The sequence below is a fragment of the Cygnus atratus genome, chromosome 6, assembly GCF_013377495.2.
Source record: "Cygnus atratus isolate AKBS03 ecotype Queensland, Australia chromosome 6, CAtr_DNAZoo_HiC_assembly, whole genome shotgun sequence".
Classification (NCBI taxonomy): domain Eukaryota; kingdom Metazoa; phylum Chordata; class Aves; order Anseriformes; family Anatidae; genus Cygnus; species Cygnus atratus.
In genome coordinates, this window is record NC_066367.1 from 12258722 (window position 1) to 12282766 (window position 24045).

Here is a 24045-nt window from a genome sequence, read left to right on the forward strand (position 1 = left end):
ATACCTGTAATGCGAGATGAAGATAATAAACTTGTTTGCCATAAGCACTGCACCATTTGATGAAGAGACGGTGCTGCTTTAGATTAAAGCAAAAGGAAAAAGGGACTCCAGAGTTTGTGTCCCTCTTTAACAAATGGATATTGTGGCAGTTTTTACTCACTTGAGTTGATGGGACAGAAGAAAAGAAATGCTACATGTACTGTGAGGATAACTGGTTTCTACAGCCATTTTTCTTGTAGCTGAGACCATGATTCTCCTGTCTTAAAAAGTAAATATGACAAATAGCAAACATACCTTTATAAATAATACTCTTTGCTCAAAAAATATATTCTGGACCAAATAAATAAGATTTCCAGCATGTACAAGTATGACAACACCAGGGTGACCCTAATAAAAAGGCATCAGGGAAATGATTTTTTGATTTTTCTATAGTTTTGAATGAGTAAATTATATGAATACATGCAACAAAATATATTTTCCTTTATTCTTGTAATTGAGAGCTTGCAACATTTCCTTTTTTGTACAAAAATGGACGTAACTATAACACAGTATGATTATATCTCCTGTAGCAGCTTCTTTCCTAATCCTCTTCCACATCCCTTGCATACAAATTTTGACAATCCTGACATTAGGATTATTCGTGAAGTAAAACATAAGCTATAATCTTTTTGAAGCTGCCTGCCACTCAGAATTATGGCTGAGTATCTGAGCATATCCACATTGCAGGGACCCACTGGGGCTCATCCTGTGCACGATGGACTGCAGATAGCAGCTGCGCAGATGCTTCTTGTAAATTGTCATTCACAATCACTTGATCAAAAAACTGACCAAACTGATCTTCCATTTTCTTAGCAGAATCCTCCATCTCTTGTAAATCTTCTTCCTGTGACATACAATAAATGCATAAAGCTCTAGTATCGTGTAGATAAACATATTTGCAAGGCATCTGCAGAACACCTTGGGCCACATAAACAAGAGGCTCCAAGCCTCTGAAACAGTCAATTGCCGTATCTTTCCCAATGAATTATCTTGCGTTTCAGCATGTTCCATTTGCTCCCAAAAGCACCATGTTCTTATATTTTATTTCCCCAACTTTCATGTTTCTTCATCATTGCAATTATGATTTATTTCCATATGCAGTTATACACTTTCTCCAATATTTTAAGATCCTAAACTGGATTATTTTCATGGAAACAGTGGTGACAAATGCACTAGATGCATTGTAAATACAAGCTATATATTTCCTACAAGATTTGTGTTTTATCTAAAGAACTCACTGTGGAATTGATATCAATACTGTAATACACTACACAGCATTACTATATATAACACACCAATATATTAAATATTTAAAACATGGAAAAAATATCTGATTACATCACTGAAATGAAGTACATTCCATCTACACAATTCAATACAAACAGTAAATGTGTTGAGTCAAGTCTTGTTAAAAGTCAGTTAGTTAAAACAGAAAATACACCAAAGTCTCCTTGTTTAAAGGCGTTTGATGCAAATGCCTCAATACCCTACATACGAATTACAACCCCTCTACTTCAAAGAGAATTTAGAGAAAAAGGCAAATAAAATGACAAAAAGAACTTAGATATGATCCTCAAGACACTTTTTTTTTTTAAAAAAAAAAAAAGATGTTACCTAACAACATAGTAGAATGCATTATGTTCTGAAGTGTAGTAAATTGTGTCTCTTCCATTTCCAAATCTCACCTTGAATTTCATGTTCACATAATAATCTGTAATGATCCTGGCATTTTTACGAGTTTGCCTCATGCAGCTTATGCTGGATGGCTTGATGAATATAATATATGGCTTCAATTCATGAGTCCGGGCTATTTGGATGCCCTGCAAATTAAGAATAAAAATAAGTTAAAGTATTTCAAGTGTATTCATCCCAGCTTTATTCCCCAAAAAAGCCAATTGTTTACAATGCACTATTATCTCCAGACCTAGCAGTAAGCTTTTCCATGAACACCTACTTTAAAGTGACCTCACTAATAATCCCTGGAGCAGACATTATTAAGCAACAGTAGCATACTGGTCATTTAATTCTGCATGGTAACCTTATTAGGAGATGCTTTCAATGCCTATGAGTGTCTGGACATTGTCACTAACAAATCAACAACATTAAAGAGGAATCTGACTTTTTTTTTCCCCTTTAAAATACCGGGTAGCTACCTGTAAGAAAGTACACCTTTACTCCATAGAAGAAGAAAATATCCTGCTTTTGGTAATCTCTGTGCTGTGTAACATTCCCTGATGCTAGCAAGCATTTTTAAACTACTCCACTGCAAGCAGTGGAAGGAACTGAAATAAAGAAAAAAGAAAAAAAGAAAAATTGCAACATGTAAACTTGGCCAACCTGTCAGATTTAAAATACAAGTAGGCAAGTACACAGTAATTCTCCTACCTCCTGGTAGTTACTAAAGAATAGTTATGTGCCATTGCTTCGTATCCTTACTAAATCTTGCTCAAAGTCATACCCTAAAAACTGATAGTGGCACATACGTTCAAGCAACAAGATGACTTCTCTCCCTTCTCCTCCCCCTTGTTTACGGGAACTGCAGCAGAAGAAACCTATGGACAGTTTAAGAGTCAAAATGAAGACTGAAGTGAGGCCTCATCTGCCCCTGTAGCCATGTGGATTTTGAATAATACCCCCAGAAGTGATGTAACTTAACTTTTATTTAGAATAACACAAACTACTGCTAACCTAAGGCTCTGACTAGCTCTGTGTAAGTAGAGGGAAGTCTCTAGAAGTGAGTGAGTTGTGGTTCTCTCTTTACATTCAGTTATAAGTGATGCTCAAACCCAGCAGCCTAAACAGCTCCTAAGTACTAAACATAAAAATAACAGATACGTTTAAAGCTGCGTCCAGCAAAATCCTACAAGTCTTATGCCCCTTCTCAAACAGTTAACATCTGCAAACTGTGGTCCTTAGACGAATTGTAGTCTACGGAGCAAGCATTCCCTTGAAGTTCTTGTAGAGCTATTTGGTTACATGGACCAGCAGCTTACTCACAGCTGTTAAGTTACTTCTAAAGAGAAAGAAATGCATGATATAATTCCCTATTTTCGCTTAAGTTGTTGCTTTTGCTAAAGGGTGTTTGGAGATTGCTAATGGAAGCACAGAGCTCTTAACTAACAGACCTTGGAGAAACAGGAAATACCATGCAAGAGCTTCCACATGAATGAATAATCCTTGCTGTAAGCAAGTATGAAAACTTTTCTGCATCACTCCAAATGATAATGCAGCTGTTGACTTGGAAACAAATAAACAAGAGAAGTAAGCAGATCTGTATGTACCTGTCGCTGTAGTATTTTTTCCCCACCATTAAGACCCATGCAAAGAATGATCTACTATTAACGAGCACCATAAGCTAACATGAAATACAAGACAAACCATCTAAGAGTGTTCCAGTAGCTCAAGAGTGTATATAAAATTATTTTTTCCTTCCAGGAGATACCAGTTGTAGATTCCCTGCCCCTTTACAACTCACCTGTGGTTCTAAATCTATTACACAGATCTTCCCTTCATCAAGGACTGTTCGCACTGCATCAACACTGGTACCATACAGGTACCCTTTGTATTCCCCATATTCCAGCATCCTGCAACAGCGGCAAGGAAGAAGGAAAATGAAAGAGTGCTTGAGTCTGAAAAAGGTTCTATTTAAGGTTAAAACATTCAGATCTAATCCGCTGATCAAGAGTGAATAATGATAAAATGTAAGGAACATTGCTGAACAACCTCCACCCTTGCTCTTGCTTGCTACACTGTGCACAAAATCAGGACTATTACAGCTAATCTGAACATCTCAAAGCATGCATTTCTCTACTTATTTTGCTATTACAAATGATGTGTTCAGAGGTTGTGATTCTAGTATAAAAGGCTTTACAATGGTACAGTACTAATAACTTCATAAATGCGAAGATCTCAAAGCACTTTGCACAGCTAAAGAACTGTAGCTTCTGGTGCTAAGTTGGTCTGTCTTAGTATAGAGACTGTTGAAGCATACAAAGGAGCAGACAGTTCTGAAAGTTTGGCCCTTACAGTTCAGGTGCTTATATGAAGATGTCATGACTGCAAAGGTTCTGCAGTGGAGATGTATGTAAGGAACAGGCCTGAACTCTTTCGTTTTAGAAAGCACTCCAGTTTTAAGAAGGGCTAGACTCCTAACTTACAAATGACATCACATGAGCTCAGTAGTGGAGATCACACTTTTAGAAGGATTCCAAAATTGATTATAGAGGAGTTTATTTGCAACTGCTTGAAGAGTTTGAGACAATGGGCTCAAGTAATTTGACCAAAATTTACACCAAACATACAGCAAGCATACAGAGAGGAGCCCAGACCCAAGCCCTAACTACAAAACCACCTTTCCTTGGAGCATATTATAGTTTAAATAACAACAAGAGTGTAATTTATCTTAGTTACCTGTGGCTGTACACCATGTTTTCAAAAGTTTCTTTTGATACATAGTGATATTCACGACCATTCATTTCATAACTCTTCTGAACACGAGTGGTGTCTGAAAGTAGAGATGGGATGGAAATCAATTGCAAGTAAGTTCTTGTAATATTATAAGTGAAAATGTGACAGCCTTCTTGAAGACATATAACAATATTTACATAAGTAATAAAATTAGTTGTTTTCATTTTTTAGTCTAGAGTAAAAACATTGTCTGCTACTGGTTGCCCAATAGTAAGTGCTTGAATGGAAGGAGAGTGTTTTAATCTGAATATCAGCGACTCAAACCAATCAAAAACTGCTTTTGAACTGGTACACACAATTGCTTTTCCTCTTGAAGTAAAGCTAACTCAAGTTCATTCTGAAACATTCTGCCAGCCTTCCCACATTTACAGTTTACTCATTTTTTAGATCCTAAGCATAATAGAATTCCTAAATTTTCCATGAGATTCAGGTTCATATATTGCATGATTGGTTTTCCAAATGAAGAACAAAATAACCGCAAGTAGAGACCGTTTCTATGATTATATCAGAAATTAAGCTGTGTCTAAGTCTCATTCAAGACCAGAATGCTAATAAGGAAAGCTGCAAAGCCTATTAAGCATCAACTTCAGATGCCTTCATTCTCATATCCGATCACTTGAATACTATGAACTTACATAGTTCATAGCCTAAGAAATATTCTTATTTCTTAATCTAGAAAAAGCTCATGTCATGATTAAACAAAGCCACACAGATTTACTGCTATGTAAAGTTCTAATGGTTTCAGGAGCTGAAACTTGAAAGTATCTTCGGCTGATTTGCCAAAATGAAGAGAAAGGTAGTATTTTAAACTACTTAAACCCTTATAAAACCAAGCAACTCTGGCTTGCAGTAAAAACCAATCATGCAGCAAAGAGCGTATGAATGCTCAACAACAAGAGATAGTACCTGACATTTCCTAATCACCACTTTTGGAAGGGGATGGGGGGAAGAGGAAGAATGCTACATACGAGGTACAGCACTTTGAAACTCTCGTGGGTTACTTGAGATAAGCCTTCGCCGTAGCTCATTCACACCCACTCCTGCAGGACCTGAATAGTTGAAAAAACAACTAATATTACTGACAGAGGCAACTTTGGCATGCACAACTCCCATTTTCCAACACTTTACCCACACAAGTGAATTGGTAAATGCAATAAACTCATGGTTTTAGTAGACAATGCCCTACCACCAGAATAGAAATCAGATAGCTACTTCCGTTGCTGGATTCCTTCACAAGTAATCACTCCACAGTTTAATCCTGTGGACTTAAAGATCCTGAAAAATGTACCAGAAGTGACTGAACCATCTTGATGGATCATGGCACAAATCAGTTCCCAGCAATAGTCACTCCCATGAGGCAACTCAGCAGTACCATTTTAAAGTAAAATATTACCAAAACTTCTAGACTTAGAAAGGACAAGCAATTTGCCTTTACTAAATCTGCTTCGTTAGAACACAGAACAATGCAGAAACACAGATTCCTTTCTCAGTCACTATGATTAAAGACTACTTAAGAGACTGTAGTCTGTTTAATACAATATTTACAATAGCAAACATTATTAAAGGCTTTGTTTTCTAAGCTTTCCCTTCCACCCATGACTGAGATTTTTCCAGTCAAGACTTTTCTAGTATTCTTCTTTGTACTGCCATATTCAAGTATTTTAAATTCTGGTTGTGGAAGTGCCTCCACATTTTCCTAGTGAATTACATGTTTTCTCATCACTTTTTTTTGTATCAGTCCCAACTGAATATAAAACTAAACCACTTCTCTAATAAAATGCATTTTTAACAAGAATTCATGACTGCATGACTACTGCTAAAGACTTCTTTTTTAAAAAAGAAAAAACATTCCCTGTTTCAAGGAAACATGATGCATATATTAGACTTTAAAATCAACAGTGAGGTCAACTTACAATCATTCTTGAAATGTTGCTTTCAGAGCTACCTACACACTAGCCACTACCTGTTGCAATCAGCAGCAGGAAATCTCAATGGATTCAGACCAAGACTGTTTCCTCCCCTCCATTACAGGCTGTGAAATTTGCATCAGAAAGTAATTACAGCTTACCCACTAGTACAATTAGTCTGTTCCGGTCTGCTGGATGCCGCTGGTACCTAACCACCTCCTCATATGGAGCTGCAAGAGTGCTGTAACAGCTGCTGGGGCACCGAGCATAGCATGACTGCTGGTTGTTCCAGGATTTCCTGCGACACAGGCGCATACTTCTGCGGAATCCAGCTGTAAGAAACAAAGGCATTAGCACCAAAAACCACAACTGAAATGCAAGCAACTAGTTCTGTAGCCTAGAGTGTCTTCTTCTAAGCTAAACATATGATGCATTTTTGAGGTGTTTTTTAAACATTCATTTGACTGCTGTACTTAGTATATCAACTTGATCAAACCTCTGAGCATTAGAAGACAGCTAGAAATGAAGTCAAGTCTCATTGAAAGCTACCTGAAAATTAGCCCAGAATTGAAGACCCCAAAAAGATGCCCAAAACAAGCCCAATGAGAAGTTTATAGCCATATAAAGCATCACTAGGAACAGACCAATTGTGCATTTTTTTTGGTGGTGGTGGTTGGCGGTTTTTTTTTTTTTGAAGGTGTAGCTGTTACACTCTGCTAAAACAAATCTGGAATATTTGCTCCAGCCTACGGAATGAATCTCAGTATTTTACAGTGATCAATATGGTTTAGTAACAAGGACAAGTTTGTTGCTTCACCTTACCATCCAATTCTGAAAACCTCACTTTTAGGTCTACTTTTCTAATGAAAGCACTCAGTTATTCTTGATGTATGACAGACAACAGAACATTATGCTCTAATATAGAGAATCTTGAAATCAGCGAAGTCTAGCGGCCCGTCAAATAAAATGGTGATGGCCAGGTCTCTGTAGAAATCTAACATGGAGAGGCTCAAATGGAGAGAACAAGTATTAGTATAAGGGAAATGACTTCCTGAGGTCTGGAAAACAGAGCAAGCAGAATTCAATTCAGTAAGTCTTTAGGTGAAGCGAAGAAACTTGAAGAAATTTAATTGAAACTTCACACAAACATTTAATCTAAATCAAGTCCCAAACACCTTACTTATCTTTAGTCACTGCATACCAATAAAGACGCGTTGACCAAATTCACCAAATTCTTCCTCTTCTAGAACAAGAAAAAAATCTCATGAAGGTAAAAGGAGAGTGAAAGTTTAAGAGCTAAATGGCTAGCAATTATTTCTGATCCCACATGAGAAGTCTTGCAGTAAACATAAGCCAGTGCTATGATTAATCTAATTTTAAAAGCACAATGCTCCATAATATGAAATATTCAAATGTGACCAATATTTCTATAAGAGAAAATGTTAGCTTAGAAAGTCATGTTGTTTTTAAGTTAGATCTGGAACTTGATGTTTTATTTGTTCAATTTCTAAGATACCTAGATACCAGACAATGTTTCTAAATACTTCAAGTACAGCGAGAACTCTGCATAATTTAAACTTTGCAGATTAAACCTAGCTTAGAAGAATTCTTTAGTTATAACGTTAAAATAACCAACAATTCAATAGCTTAAAACAAGAAATAAAAAATAAATACACAAGTCAATTTCTCTGCCCAATAGCATATTTGGAAAATGCAATACACATCTGCTCAGATCATTCAGGTAGAACAAAGACAATTTATTTTTTTAAACATCTTTATCTGTACACCTCAATGTCACAGAAAAATCCATTTCCTCCAATTTCTTTTGCCCCCATTCTCACGATGTTTCTTGTAATAATGTAACCACTCTGGTAAGTCTTCTGAATCTTGACATGCATTTTAAAGTGAAATTTCTTCTACGAAGCTCAAAAATATCAATTTCCCAGTAAATTGATGCTCTAGCACAATACTCTAAAAGCAATTTTATCAATGTGATTTGAAGGCAACTAAAAAAAATGGTGATGGTATTTACATTTCTCTTCAAAAAGGACCCCCAATTTTCCCTAATTGTGCATATAATTATCCAAGCTGTGTATTGCCTTTATTTAGGCCTTGCTGAATCAAGAATGAGATACAGTAGACATAAGCATAGGCCTTTTTTTTTTTTTAATCTTCATTTATTTTGAGCTACTATTCACATCTTTTTATGGACTTCTGCTTTATCTACCCTCTGTTCTATGGTATAGAGTGCAGCACGGAGTCCTACAGTGAACAGGCAAATCAGCTATCAGATATCGTAAGTGGAGTGCAGTTCCTGGTAATGCAATAAACTCTGATAAATTCTAAAAGCCTACTGCTTACAAGAAATAGGGAGGAAAGAAAAGTAAAGTGTTACCTTCTTTAAGCTCCTCTGAGCGTTCAAAGACAGACATAGAACAATTAGTAAAGACTGTTTTCTCAAAATTAAGATAAAGTAACCTACCAGCATGACCCAAAACTTCTAGGAAATTTGGGAAAAGGTTATTGCAGGCTTTAAATCCAAAAAGCACCCAACGAAGCATGAAGCATGAATATTCAGCTCCCAGAAGATGACATTCAGCTACAGTGCCTACTTCAGTAATGGTACTTGCAAAATATCTCAAAGGTGTCCAGCTACTTGTTAAAGTAAAATGAAGGATAGAAAATATTTGTGATTTTATTCCTCTGTCTAGACACAGCAGAGAGCTGACTCAGCAGTGAGTACTGAATAGGATTTACAAGTGTAATCCCCAAATGCAATTACTACTAATGTCCTAGTCTGAAAACAAAACAAAAAAACATCTTGTAGATCTGCTGGTTCTGTGTTAAAAGCTTTGGGCACTGCTTGAGAGGTGGAAGAAAATCAACCATCTGTGACAGGAGAAGATCCTACTGGCAAGTCAAATGGATTAGCAGCAGCAAAGGTAAGGCGGAAACATTTTGCCCACAAGATCGCCAAATAACTCAAGCAAGAAGTTTAGCAGTAGTAGATTTATTTTAGTGGAAAACTTATTTATTTCAGAAGATTTAAGTTTCGCAGAACTCTGAATATGCAGTAAATATATAGCTTCTCCCTACAAGAACCAGCTTGGTTAAAAAACACCACTGATGGACTGTATGTCTTATGCATAAAGCATTCATTTCATAAAACCATTTTGTTTCTTGCATGCCAAACATGCATGCAATCAACAATTCAGAACAGCTTTCTTCTCTACTACATCAACAGCTCCTACAGGCACTGTGGAGTCAGACCTTCTGTCACACTCAGTAAATCCCATTATTCTTTCTGACATCAGTGCAGCCCCTGCTGTCGCAGCTTGCTCAGGTATAACTGATTAAGATTTGATACACATATCTGTTACTGATGCATAAGAAACACTCAATTGCATTGCCTCTGTGGGATAACAGAATAAAAACTTTACTGCTAAGGTAATCTGAAAGGAAGAAAAGACTAAAGCCAACAGGATTTTACAGAATGGCCTTTCAAGCCAGAATGGCTTTTAAAACTACAACAGTATTCTTGTTTTTGTCCTCTGCTTGTTTGTTTTCTGTTGTTTTTGTTTTTAATCCACTTGCTTTTCTGTGGACACACTTCTCACAGTAAAACAATAGCAAGGAATTCGGTTAGGCCAGAGGAACTTACCAGACTCAAAAGTTTCTTCATCTTTTTAGAAATCCAGATAGCAAAGATATTAAAAATAAATTTTTAAAAATAAATATTTTCCTCCTATAGAACTTCATAATCAGAAATTAATTTTTCAGGCTCCTATCAGTCTGTCTCAAACACAGTTTTCCCCATTTCCTTCTACACTGAGGTTGCTAAAGTGCAGCTTGCCATTCCTGAATTAACAGTCTGGTCTCTCCACAGTCTGCCTTCTGGAAATCTGTTCAGAAACTGAAAACATTTATTCTCCAATAGCATAACATGCAGTAAGCAGATGGGTGTAGGAATCAGAAGACTCTTCATACAGAGTCCATTTTGTGTGTGTGTGTGTGACTGCAAATCCACAGTAGCTACTTCCATGTGAGACAGACATTTTCATATCCCCTGCACAACACCAAAGGGGACTCAGGCTCATATCTGAGCCTACAGTTAAGGATGTGACTGTGACCGCATCCTTACCCTCCAGTTAAGGATGTGAGGGGACTGGGGCCACCATGTTCAAAGCACTCCCACCATGTATGCAAAATCTGACACTGGAAGGCACGAGGCAGCTGATGGCAGTGGATCTCAATGGATTTAGGTACCCACATGCCCTTATAAACGTATTACTTGGGGGGCGATGTCTCAGATTTTCAAAGTTGCATTTAACATGATAAAAGTCATATGCTGGCAGTTTTTCAAGCCTCCTAATCCAATCCAAGTATAGACCGTACCAATTGCTTCAGAAAACTACAAGAAGTTCTGCAGCAGGTACTTACAGGATCACATCCCAACTTTCTGAAATACTTCAAGAAGAGGAGATAGGAGCTATGCCACTTTAGGAAGCAAGTACTATTTACATAAATAACTATTCTTGCTCAGTTCCTAAAACTGTATTCACCTCAGATCAGATTCTGGACAATCAATTGTGTGGGTACTCAAAGATTAAATAATCTCTAGCACGAAATCTAGAATAGACAAAAATTATGTTAACATTACACAGTTCAAACCTGAATCAAACAAGCTGGATCTTAGATATGTTTTTTGGGTGGTCCCTCATTTCAGCACAATACCTCACTGTAAGCAGTCATTCACTGTACACCAGCAGTGCAGAAAGCCCATTTTAATACACTATCATGTTTCCAAAGTAAAAAAAATAAAAAATAAAAATTCTACAACTAAGTTCACTTGGAGAATGATTCTCTTTACCTGGGAAACAAAACTACACTTTTATTAGCTACTACTTTGAAGCAAACAGAATCATCTCAAGTGAATTCAGTTACCTGTTTCCACACACTTCTCATCAATCTGCATGTCATCCTCTGCAGATCAACACAAGAAGAAAAAGTTATATGAATCAGAAAAAAAACGTGGAGGAAATAAAATCCTTACAGATCTTACAAGACTGAACTCAGACATCAGAAAGAAAAGATATGAAGCTCAGATCAGTTTTAGGCATCTTCATGGACTTCAAGCACTGCAACTCCAACATCACCATCTTTAGTGCGCAAAAGACTGCTCTTAAACTAGTGCTTTGAAGCGTTTATGACCAAGAGGTGAAATGTCTAATTTTAATTGTTTTTGAAGTAGTAAGAGGTTTAACATGGCTGTTGCTCTATTCATCCTATATAAATCTATATATTAAATATTATAATGACAGAACAATTTCCACTCACTCTATTCTCTCATAGCCTGTGTGTACACCTTCCTAGTATGTTCTGCTCCATAAAATGGTTTTATTTGGTTGATCTTTAGTTATTTTCAAATGGAAAAAGAAAGAAAATATCAATTCAGCTCCCTCTCCATGCCCGGACTACATCAATTCATGTCCCTGAAATCTAACTTCAAGGTTTGGGCAATCTCATGGGCTCACAATACTGTACTGTTTGGGTGTTCTTTTCTTGTATGCCCCTGCAGACAGGCCCAACAGCAGCTATTTTCCAGTTTCAGGGCATCTGTCAACCATATTCCTCCAGTCTCAATAAACTACTGCCTCCATCCTAAGCATTTGCCCAAAGGTATCCTTTAAAGAAATACTCTTGGAGTTGCTCAGGTGAGCTGCTGAAGATGGGAGAGAGAGTGGGGAAAGCAGTTGTTCTTTCCTTAAAGCACCCCATCCAAAATCTCAGTTACCTACCAGATAATGCACAGCTTAATTTTCCACTATTAGGACATGTAGGCTTCTACTATTTCAAGCAAACAAAAGACTTGCACACAAAACAGGAACTAAGCAAATACATGCAAAAGAAACTCAAACTGCCTTATTTCTGGCAACTTTTTAAAAAGCTAAGAAAAAAAGCTACGTTGATTCTAGGTACAGACATGCAGTGTAGCCCAGGCACCATCTCCTACCTTCTTCCACAGTGCTTACTGCCCAGTGTATCACATCCATTGAAGCAGTTAAAATGCAATAAAATTATTGTGAAAGAGAGCTCTAACAAAGTAATCAGTGTGATAAGAATCCTACACAATGAAAAGCACTTAATCTGAGAGTTATCACAACAGGAAAAATGATAATTTTATGCAGGTATAAAGAAATAGTGGAAAAAGTGGTGAGAAAAAACAGGATGAACATTCTTTGTTGGGGAGTAAGTACCAATTTACAGAAAGTTAAATGATAATTGGCAGAGGATAATGTTTCTGGATTGTCACCACAAGTAAACCCACAGGCAGTATAGCTTATCTTACACTGAGGAAAAAAAAAGTTCTATCTTTCTCTCAATACTGTTATGTCGAAGAAATTTTCTAAACATACTGCAAAGCATCTTGCAGTGCAGAACTGTTTTATGTGTCTCTGGAAAGTCACTAGGCTAGTACCTTTGTCACTTCAGACTTCCTCGCACCCAATTCTATGGACACAGAGAGCTCCTAGCTCTTACATATTTCAGAAGGAACTTAATTCTTCGCTTCTCTCAGACACGTCCCAAGTACACTGGAGACGACCACCAGCACCAGTCTGCCATGTAATCTATCATTTAGTAGGTATTTTCAAGGGAATACTCTAAACACCCTTGTGAAGTGGCTCCAGAAACAATGTCTTTTAATTAAACCAAATTTGTATAAGCTTATATTGCAGTATTCTGGGAAGTAGAAACAAGACTTCTTCCTACTCTACCATTCCAATAACTTTTTACTCACACATTGATGATTTGAGACAGAGGTGGGGCTGGAAAGGTTGAGACCACCAGAATTCTCGCTGCTTCCTGCGAAGAAATAAATTTAGCACAGTTTGAAAAAAAGAAATAATCTGTCCACAAGGGCATTATGCTCCAATCAGATTCACTGACTATGTATAATATCAATCAGTACGGAGCTGGTAGAAGACACCAAGAATGGAAATATTAACAATGTTTTAGTCCATTGCAGAGTGCTCAAAAATAGCAGACGCTACCATAACCACCTAAAGGCAATTTCCAAATCAGCAGCCCCGAAGTATTTTCAATTAACATGTAAGGACAGGCACATTAGCCATACTGTTCTACAGACTTGTAGAAATTAGAAGAGAGCCTTCTGCTTCCAGCCTCAATCACAGTTCGGTGTGATTTCAACTTCCATTATAAAAACTTCAGCCACATTTATATGTAGCATAAATCAAAGCTTATCATATGGCCCTGCTTGAGCAAGGGGACTGGACAATATGACCTCCAGAGGTTCCTCCCAACCTTAACTATTCTGTGATTCTGTGATCAGAAGGCCTTGCATGGCCCTGTATTTTCCTGAGGGTAACATAGGTAGGACATGGTAAGAGGATCAAACAAGTGTGCTACAGCAGTTTAACTTCTGTTTACAGTGGATGCTTTCAGAAACAAACAGTAGGATATTTATGCAGAAAACAGGCAAGGAATCCTTGTTTCTCCTCAAGCATTCCCTCACCCCTCCCCAGCCTCCTTTTCATCTGGTCATATGAGTTTTGACCAATGCTGAAGAAGTTACTCGTGCCTCAATTCTTTCATTTACATTTTAATTTTCAAGATAAAACTATGCTCCTATACCATACATTTTAATATCCCACACTACTCCCCACAGCTTTTTTTTTTTTTCTTTTAAATCATTAATGATGGTCCTAAACAGTCAGGGCCCTTAATTTCAGTTCAACTTTCAGATGCTACGCTCCACTAGACGGCTTTACAACTAGCAAAAAGACTATGCAACTGCTGTGGACTTCTTAGACTTGGATTTCAGATGAAACAGGTATTTTCAAAAGCATGTTCTCACACAGGTACTCTTAAGGAAGGAGCAAGAAGACCAGTAAAAAGAAGGATGCTTGCCATACCACCGAATCCTACTGCTATGACTGGTAAAAGTTGAATAGTAGCAAATAGTAGCAAAAGCTGAATAACTGGATTATTTTTGGACTGGAAAGCAGACAAATTAAGGCTTCTTTACCTTTTAAGAAGATGATTTGAGGGTATAAGTCCAGCACAGGCACTGAGATCTGAAACTTTCCTGGCCTGCCACCAGAGAGCATCATTCTGGTCCACAATCTGAAGTATTTCACCCTTCTTAAAAGGCAAACCTGCATCAGCACACGGTATGGCAGGATCTTGCACTGGACAGTAATCTGCCATTGCTCGCACATATAACTGGCAAACAAACAGAAAAAACACAACATGGTACAACATGAGCTTTATAATCACAAAGCCAGGTGTGGCTGCTACTTAAGTCAATTAATGATGAAGTCATGTTCAAAAAAAAAAGATCAAGCTTCCTATCTATTCACTGGGTAAAGGGGGGCAAAGAAAGAAGCATTGTAAATCACAAAAATTCACCTTTATTCTCTAGATGACTCCAAAACTGTCTTTACCTCTAACACAACTATATTTCAGCTTACTATATTAACTGCTTCAGCAACAGCATATTGACATCAGATGAGAGGCAGCCACTAAGGCAACTAACACTTTAAGGACTGTGGTAAACTTGTAAGGAATACCATGTCTTTATATACCAAGGCATCACACCCCTATGCAGATACTATTGTTGCGACTGCTTACATTAACAACCTGGAAAAAAGTGCATCTTACTGTTGTTTGGTTGCTGACAGGACGATCAGAAACTGGAATCAACTTGAACATAATTGTCCCCTGAGACAAGGCCTAAACGATAAAAGAAAGGAATAAAATATAATATTACTGGTATTTAACATAACCAATTTTCGTCAGCACAAACTTAACACTGCATGGCTTTGTGGTTACTATATATAATGGCTATATTACAGCTGGAATTAGGCAGACTGAGTTAATATGACACCACTTTTTTTTTTATATATTTTTTAAGTAGAATCAAGAAGGAAACTTCAAAATCCTTCTGAAAAATTTTAATTCTGTGAAATCAGTGTGTGGTGTGTTTTTTTTTCCATACATGTGTAGTTTCTTTAAGCCTGAATTTGCACAAGACATTCTAATTTCATGAGCAGCTGTGAACTTCATCCACAGCAAAGAAACAATCTGAATTTTCTGTTATAAATTTCAGACTGGGCAAGGGAGGTGGAGGGTGCAGACAGGTAGGGAAGAAGAACAGCATACGGTTACTCCTCAAGTAGAAAATAATTCAATAGATTCAATACCAGAATATTAATAACTTGCTCAGGCTCAAGTCCTTCAACAGGAACTCCATTTACTTCCACTAGTTTGTCTCCAGCATACAACAACCCTACAGGGAAAACAAGGATGAAAGCAGCAGCAGAAACATTTAAATATAGCTTTATTTCCTAAAATCATTTCTGAACATCTTCCACCTAAACCCATTACACTAATAAACCATGAGACTTGGAAACAGACCTTTAGAAATTCCCTATCACTTGGGTGCAGAGGGAGGCCTTGGGACCCCTTTAAATCTTTCATAAAGTCTCCACAAGATTGTTTACTTTTACTGAACAATTAATGTCAATTATAATAACTTAAATATTAATCCAGCTAGAAACACACTCAACTATTGCCTACCGTTTCTGTGTAGAGAAGAAAACAGAAGCCAGACAACACCAACAGAAACATTATAATGATTGCAATTCGATTTTATTTCCGATGTTTTACATTTTAGTTCCATTTCTGAAGGAACATGGAACACATGCAATTCTAGGATGACTAAGTAGTAATGTTTCCAAGGAAACTCCATTAAGTTTGCTTAGCAACTAATGCTACCAAAATGTTTAGTTGACTAGCGTAAAGAAGTATTACTACGTATTCCTTAGAGCCCTTTATCTTATGGAAGGATGTATCTGTAGTCTGTGATTTTATTTCTCCATTAGGGAACGAGCTGCCAGTATTCATATTACAACACAGTTCTGGTTATTAACAATCAACCTCATGACAGATTTATGTATTCTTTCTGCCAACATCTGGATAACGAAAAGCTGTATTTGTACCTCAACTCTCAAAATATATCATGTTCATATGAAAATGAAAGCAGAATCAAACCCACTACAACATATCACTGCTTACACAGTGCTGTCCAGTGTACGTATCTCCTTGCTCATCACACAAGATGAATTGTAGAAGCAAAGCTATTTATTTCAAAATATCTTATTTCAAGTTTAATTTTGAATTACCTTGCTTCAAATTATACATACCACTTCTGTCTGCTAGCCCACCATGGATCACACGGGCAACTGTTATGTCACCCGATATCTCATGGCGCTTAATGGTGGCACCCTGGCAAACAAAGAAAAAAACACTGAAGAATCTTTAAGTTTCCTTTCAAATCATAAGCCTGATCTCCTTTGCAATGACAAAAAGGCACTGAAAGATGCATCTTTTAAACACAACACACAGATCTAGCAAGAACGTATCAATAGTAGTACTATTGCACTGTACTAAGTCCTTCAACATCCTGAAGTCCCATCATGCTAAAATAACCACGATGACCAACTGTGAGAAATCTTTACCTCAAATATTATACCTATCTTTTCCTAAAGCAGATTAGTCAAACTATACAATGTTCTCAGCCTATAAGCACAAATGAACCTTTCCGAGTTTTTCTTCCTTTCCTTCCTTCCTATTTTGGCCAAGGGAATAGCTCTCGGTCCTATTCGCATTTTGAATTTCCCAAGATAAAAACATCTGCCAGATGTTCAGAGCCTGACTGGACAAGGCTCTGAATAACAAGCTCTAGTTGTGCCTGCATTGATCAGGAATAGTTAGATGGTCTCCTAATGCACTTTCCAACCTCAACAATTCTTGTGATTCTCTGATTCTCTAAGAACTAGACAAGTATGCATACAATCTCTGTAATGTTCCTAGGAAAAAAAAAAAACAATATGCACGTGATGCATTATGCAATACTCAAGTAAGATTAAGTATTTTGACAGACATCAGAAAACTCCCTACCAGAGGCTGGTTATTTTTCACTAAGCAGACAATCCTCATGGCTTCCTCATTTTCAGGTATGTTGTCTGGCAGTGGTGGAAGTGTTGGTTCAAAATCTTTCTGGGCCACAGTATCATGAGCAGATAGCATGGCCTGTTACAAACAAAAACAAACAAACAAACCCATCAGCAAAGATCAGACAATAAAATAGATTTTTAACTGTGACAGGTCAGGAAACAGAAATCAGAGACTAAGTTCTCAAGTAGACATAAGTCCTTTTCACACCTTGACAATAACTTCTTTCCACTTGGAAATTTAAACTGTGAAAGAAAGTTTTAAGAACAGTTCCTCTCTTTACTTCCTCTAGAAAACTTACAAAAGATGAAACATTTCTATTTGGAGCTCTAGGGTAAGAACACAAGTTACACACCACATAAACTTTGGTTTTGTAGGTCTGTATCAACTGCTCAGAATTTAACTTTTTGTAAGAAAACATCTCTCTCAAATGTAGTCCCTAATAAAATGCAGCACACTGCAGATGCAGGTACTTCAGATACAGTCCTCATCTTAATTCTCAACTAGGTTAGCTCACGACTAAGGAAACTAAGCCTCTTCTGGGTCCTTTGCCAGTTTCCATGAGCAGCTGTCCATCTGTTCTCATTCCCATTCCAGATACCTCTATGAGACAACTCTTTCTTTTCTTAAGCAGCACTTGCCCTTAAGTGTGGGGTTCGCAGTAGTCGTCTTAGCTCTTTGATCTCTCCAGACTGAGGGGCTTCACGTAGCAACTCCACCACCTGATAACATAAGAGAATAAGCACAGAGACTGGTTATGCAGGACAATAAAGTATTTTAAGATCTGCATATTATATGACTAAAGAGCAGATATATAATGCTCTAGAATTAGACCATATTACCATAGTTGCACATTACTCAAGGCAGGCATAGTTTAGTTCAGGCACAGTGCCACGTGCTCTAAATTAGCTTTTTATATGCCTCAACTGATATCATCAGTGTCAGTTTCTCCACTTGGTCATTAACTCTCATTAATTCAGAAATTTAGTAGTTAATTATTAATTAGAAAATATACAAAAATATACTTGTCAGGGCTCATGCAGTCTAGCAATGACAGCTGTATTTATTTCTTATCCCTCTCAACACAGGGACAGTTACCAACTGTTGAACATGTGAAGAGAGAATCTTTCCAGTTTATATACTGTACTCACACCTGAGACAAAATAAATATTAAACACAGTTATTTGCAGCTAAGTAAAACAATACACTGTGTACATAGTCTTACCTCACGATTCAATGCACGCGCCTGCAGCGTGACAGGCAGGGGCCTTTTTCCAAGGTAGTTTTGGAGGCATTCGTAAATCTGTTGCATGCCATGATAGACAAGACAATGCAATGATGACATGATCTGTTCTCTTGACTATATAGATACATACACAACACGCAAAGGACAGTATTGCATTTCCAGGAGTTTCTCAACACAACTAGAGCCACAGATCTCCATCTTTATCGGATCTTATTATCTTCTGATCTCAATCTTTAACGTCTAAGGGATCTGGAATTGATTCTATAATTAATGGTCTTTCCATATTATCATCCAGCTAGCCAGGTATGCTGCAGTTTTTAATTTTCCAATGAGAAAATCTGATTACACAGGACAGTGGCATGACAGCATCGATTATTTGAGTTGTGGCTTACTTTCTTTCCCAAGTCGTGGGGCCTGATTAACAAAGTAAAATTTAACTTAAAATAAATTGCATTATTTAGAATAGCAATAAAAGCATTATTATCCATTGGATTTTTTTTCTTTGTTAAAATGTAAAAATTTTTTAAAGCCTTCTTAGAGCAAAAAAATTGTATAGAATTTGTCTTATAAAGAGATATTGCTGTTTCAGACAGAAGCACCCCCCAAAATTCTGCTCTGTAACAACGTGCAATGTTCAACTGAACACAAGATCAGTGTGGCCAAAACCAAATGGTGCAATTTCACAAACATCCATGCCAAGAAATGGGAAACAATGCCACAGATTTAAGAGCACAAAAAGACAGCTGAACAGTGCTGTGCTCAACCTGTGTTTCCACACCCACAGCCTTAGTGCAGACATGTCAAGTAAGGACTTTAGTGTCTAGGACATTACAAAAGAGAAAACATTTTTTTTATCCTTAAAGCAAAAGGGGTTTTGTTCACCTTGACTGCTGCTGCTAGTCCCAAGATTATGACTAGTAGCAGTTAGTGTAATTAAATTTTTATTGTTCAGACATGGCAAAATAAAATAGCTATTCCCTAGACACCGCTCCCCAAGAAACCTTCACCCTCATAGCTGAATATTATTTTACCTTTAAAAGTGCTTGCAGCCAGTGAGATCTGAGCAGGTCGTATAACATGCCAACACCATTGACATCTCTTTTACAGAGCAAACTCAGTTCTTGTAGCACTAGGGTCAGAACATGAGACAAACCTGAGTCCAAGAAACAGAAAAGCGCAACACATTTCAGTACAAATAGATCAACCAAAGCCAATCAGTGACCCAGACCTCCAAAAAGCAACTTGCCTCAGTTTATACTTTCAAGAAATATATACTGATTTTCTGTCTGCTCTACTTGTTCCTTGCAATCAACTCTGCTGTATAAGAGATTTTTTCTATTATGTTATTCGTTAGGGTTTGGTCAATACCAACAATTTTAAAGTGACCTGTGAGAAAAAACGCATGGGGAATCCCGTATGTATCAGAAGTTTGAGTTCAAACTCAGACCTCCTACTGAGAAGAGGCAGGCATAAAAAATTGCCTTGTTCATTTTATAGGCTTTTCTTTTAGATGACCCACTGTTCAAGCCAGGGACCACGTCTTTCTTCATGTTTGAGAAGTACAGACATTCTGGAGGACATCACTAATAAAATGCATCATCCCATTAAATATATACTGCTGCCAGACACTCAGAACACTTCCCAGGAAATAGGAAGAGCTGTTCTTACTGTTCAAAAGTAGCATTTGATCTGTTAGGAACAGTATTCTAGTGCAGTGGGGGGGGTGGGGGAAAAGACAGCGTTCTTCTAAAATCTCAAGGAACCGAAGGTAAGATGTGACAAATAGATGAGATTTTATGCAAAACCAGGTCTAGATACCGAACAGATTTTAGTGAGTGCATGGAATTTACTTTAATCTCACCAATAAGACTGTAACTAGAAGCTTTACTTTTTTTTTTTTAATATAAAAAAGCAACATTAAACATAGCATTTTTTAACAAGCAATACCGTAATACAGGAAAGATGTTGAAATAGAAGCTACTAGCATCTTGATTTTAATTAAATCAAAATAAAAAATATTTCTTAAAACTACAGCTCATCCAGCAGACTCACAATGACCAAGCACTCTCTGATGCACATAGCATAATCAGCTGCCATTATCCAGTCACCACAGCAAACCTGAACACAGAAACCAGCTCTTCTCTACTTATTTCTCTCCTGAGAACAATTTTTACAGCCACTGACAGCTGTTTCCTTTACCAACTCTAGACTGTGATGCTACCAACACTTGTGTTGGATCTGTCTTCAAATTTAATTTAATTATGCAAGCATTTATACAGGTGCTTCCTTGCTAAGTTTCTGCAGATAGGACTTCTACCTCTATCATTAGGCAGAACTGTTGAATATCCAAACTTTGAAGCCTGGGAAAGTACCTCATTATCAATTATCTGTTTCTGGAAAGCAGACATCTAAGCACTTACATAAATAATGATTAAGATCCATGAACTCTGTGAACCCTGACTGTAAGCCCCATAGGAAAGTATCTCCCACAACACAGTTAACTTTAAAAAGATTCTCTTCTATAGGTAATTCCTACTGCCTAGTAGGATGTTAGCTTTAGTTGAAATACTTGAAGACCTTTTTCCTCATTACTGGTTACCTCTATTTGAGGACTTGCACCACCTAAACATCTCCGAGAATGCTATCCCTATACGAAGTGGTCAAATAGACTGGTACATTCAATACAGAAACACAAATCTTTGAAATATAGAGAATCGTTTCCTTCATCAAAAAAAACCTCTTGCAGTTATTAGTAACTCTTGATACAGCTGCAGAGACCCTTGACTTCATAAGCCAGAAACAAATGCCAGGTATTCTCTTCTGACACTATAAATTAACTGCCTACCACCCATTACAGATTAAGAATCATTCCCATTACTAGGTAATAAAATTTCTAGATATGTTCATCTCTCACATGACTCACATGAGAGTCACATGTACACAGAATAAAACTTTTAGCCAGTTTTCCTTCTCCTGGAAAAAGAGATGCAAGAGTTGTAAGTACCATTATCTTGACTGCAGACTGCCGGCACCTCCATCTTCTTCATTCCAGGAGATTCCATCCACTTGTTTAGAGCGCAGCATTCACACCAAGTAGGTTTCACAAAGATAGATGCTGAACTAGGGAAAAGAATACGTTCATATTGGAAAACCATCAGGTATTTTAAATTGATAAGGAAGTAGAATAAAAAAGAGTGGGGACAATCATTCTTATTTGAAGGGCACAACTGGTTGCAAGCACAAACTGAAGGCATGAGCCCCAAGTGTAAATTCAGTTACCCACTAGCAACCAAAACCCAAGACAACTACAAAATTACCGTTTTACTTCTTCGAATTGCCATTATTTTAGACTACTTAATGCAGCAAGCTAAACTGTTCTGTGTATCTTTTGTTCCCCAGCTTTAAGTACACCATGGAAAGTTATCTTTTTCTTCCCTAGAATTTTAAAGCTTGTTTGACACAATACAAAATGCTTTACACAACTTTGAGAAGAATCATATTCAAAGCAAAATTAAATATAATTATTCTCATTGATACAATACTAAAATGTAAGGGTTCTGTGAGTTTCTATTGAATTTTCATTGAGCAAAGGCACAGTTTTGTAAAGAAAGGAACCCTGTTTCAATCGCTTAAATTTTAAGGTCTTTGGAAGTATTTGTTTTACAAAGATTTCATATTTTCCTTTTTATTACCTCAAAGTGAATTGAAAAATAAACAAAAACCCAAAACCGAACATCCACACCTTACCTCAATTGTATCATAATCTGCCTTGGGCATTTATAGTTGCCTGCTACTTTCAGAGAGAGAAGTTATTTGCTAATCTAATACAACTCCTACATCATCTTTCATTATAAAAACCAGCATAAACTACTTTATAATTTTTTCTTTAAATTTTAACATAAGATTTTTAATTTTGTTTTTAAGTAATACAGAACCTCGTGTTAAATTCAGCATGGCTTGTATGTGAAATCATTTCCACATGTAAGTAGTAAGACTTGCAAAACTTCTTCCAGCTCCCTTCCCTCCAATAAACTTCTGTGACAACCTATCACTACACCATAATGGTTCCCTAGACCAGAAGCGGAAGAAGGTCTCCAATTTGTTTCTAACAGGAAACAAAGCAGTAAGAGACTGTGTTAAAAGAAGAGTTCTCAGAACTCTCCGAAGTTGCATTAAATATGGAAATTAACCAGGTAACACATTTTCCATCATTCACACAGTCCTGTCCTGACTGATTTCTCCGAACTTGTAAAATAATATGGTGCATTTCTACAAAGCATCAAGAATCCACATGAGAGATTTGTATTAATTCAGCATCTTTGTTGCATCTTAGTTGATCCAACTTCAAATAACGTTTGAAATCATTCAAATCAAGTTTGAAGATATTGTCATGATTGCCATTACTGTAGGATTACTTGTGAAGGGCTAAATATTTAAACTGATCACTTGAGAAGATTCAGAGTACAAATTAAACTGTAACATCATGTAACTGAGCACCTCAGCCAACAGCGAACAGCAGTGTGACACTATGCACGGTATAATGCCCTACCAAATTCTGTTAAATATATGATAGCTTATCTCTCAGATTAGTAAAGCATAAAGGCAGTCATTTCCCTCTAAATTGTTCTGTGGAAAGAAAACATCAAAAGGTACAAACAGGAAATGTATTATCTTGATCTGCTTATAAAAGCAGAAGACATTACTGTCACTTTTACTGCAGTTCTTAATACTTATTTTTAGGCCATGTTTACTCTCTCCTGTTAAATCACAAAACTGCTTTCAAAAGGCAGAGGAAATGAAGGGAGACACATACACACAACCCTGCCGTGAAAGTCAGGAAATAACAATTCAAGCATTTTATTACTGAGTATTGGTTATTCATTACAAGCTACCTCCATAGGATGCTCAGTTACACGTTTTACTGAGATTCTAATACAAAAGATTTATTTTTACAATTATATCTTCTTTCAAAAGACCAACAAAATATAGTATGATCCTTCCCCAATATCCAATGCAACATTCCAATTTCAGTGTTACACTGCATAATCATTTTCCTATTGAGAAAAATTTGTTTTTTTCATATTTTGCGAATAAATCTGAATTCTCCTACCACATACCCATTGGGAACTGTTTTAATCTATTTTTTTTTTCCCCCAATAGTCCGAGTTCTGTTCCTTTAAGGGTTTGCCTTCCCCTTTGTTAAGCTTTGTTAAATCCATCATTAGGCAGATCAGCTAAGCAGACCATATAAATCTAGCCATGAATACCTGTTTCTTAATTACAGAAGACATTAGGAGCAGGGAAGAATCTTTACTGTGGGATTGTTTAGACAAGAAAAGAGGAGTCCCT

At 37.0% G+C, this 24045-nt stretch overlaps 1 protein-coding gene across 1 annotated transcript; it reads right to left on the bottom strand.

Moving 5' to 3' along the window:
* Nucleotides 1–460: 460 nt before the first annotated feature.
* On the bottom strand, nt 461–21758 carry MPP4 (MAGUK p55 scaffold protein 4). The gene is made up of 21 exons (XM_035570730.1): nt 21701–21758; nt 19728–19849; nt 18676–18753; nt 18092–18172; nt 17397–17528; nt 16640–16721; nt 15638–15723; nt 15096–15167; nt 14461–14657; nt 13213–13277; nt 12427–12444; nt 11358–11396; nt 10075–10095; nt 8809–8823; nt 7615–7656; nt 6575–6745; nt 5475–5555; nt 4450–4543; nt 3515–3623; nt 1725–1859; nt 461–883 (listed from the first exon to the last, which is right to left on the bottom strand). Exons 1-21 carry the CDS (start codon nt 21756–21758, stop codon nt 692–694), a joined length of 1890 nt encoding a protein of 629 aa, XP_035426623.1. The 3' UTR covers nt 461–691.
* Nucleotides 21759–24045: the final 2287 nt, after the last annotated feature.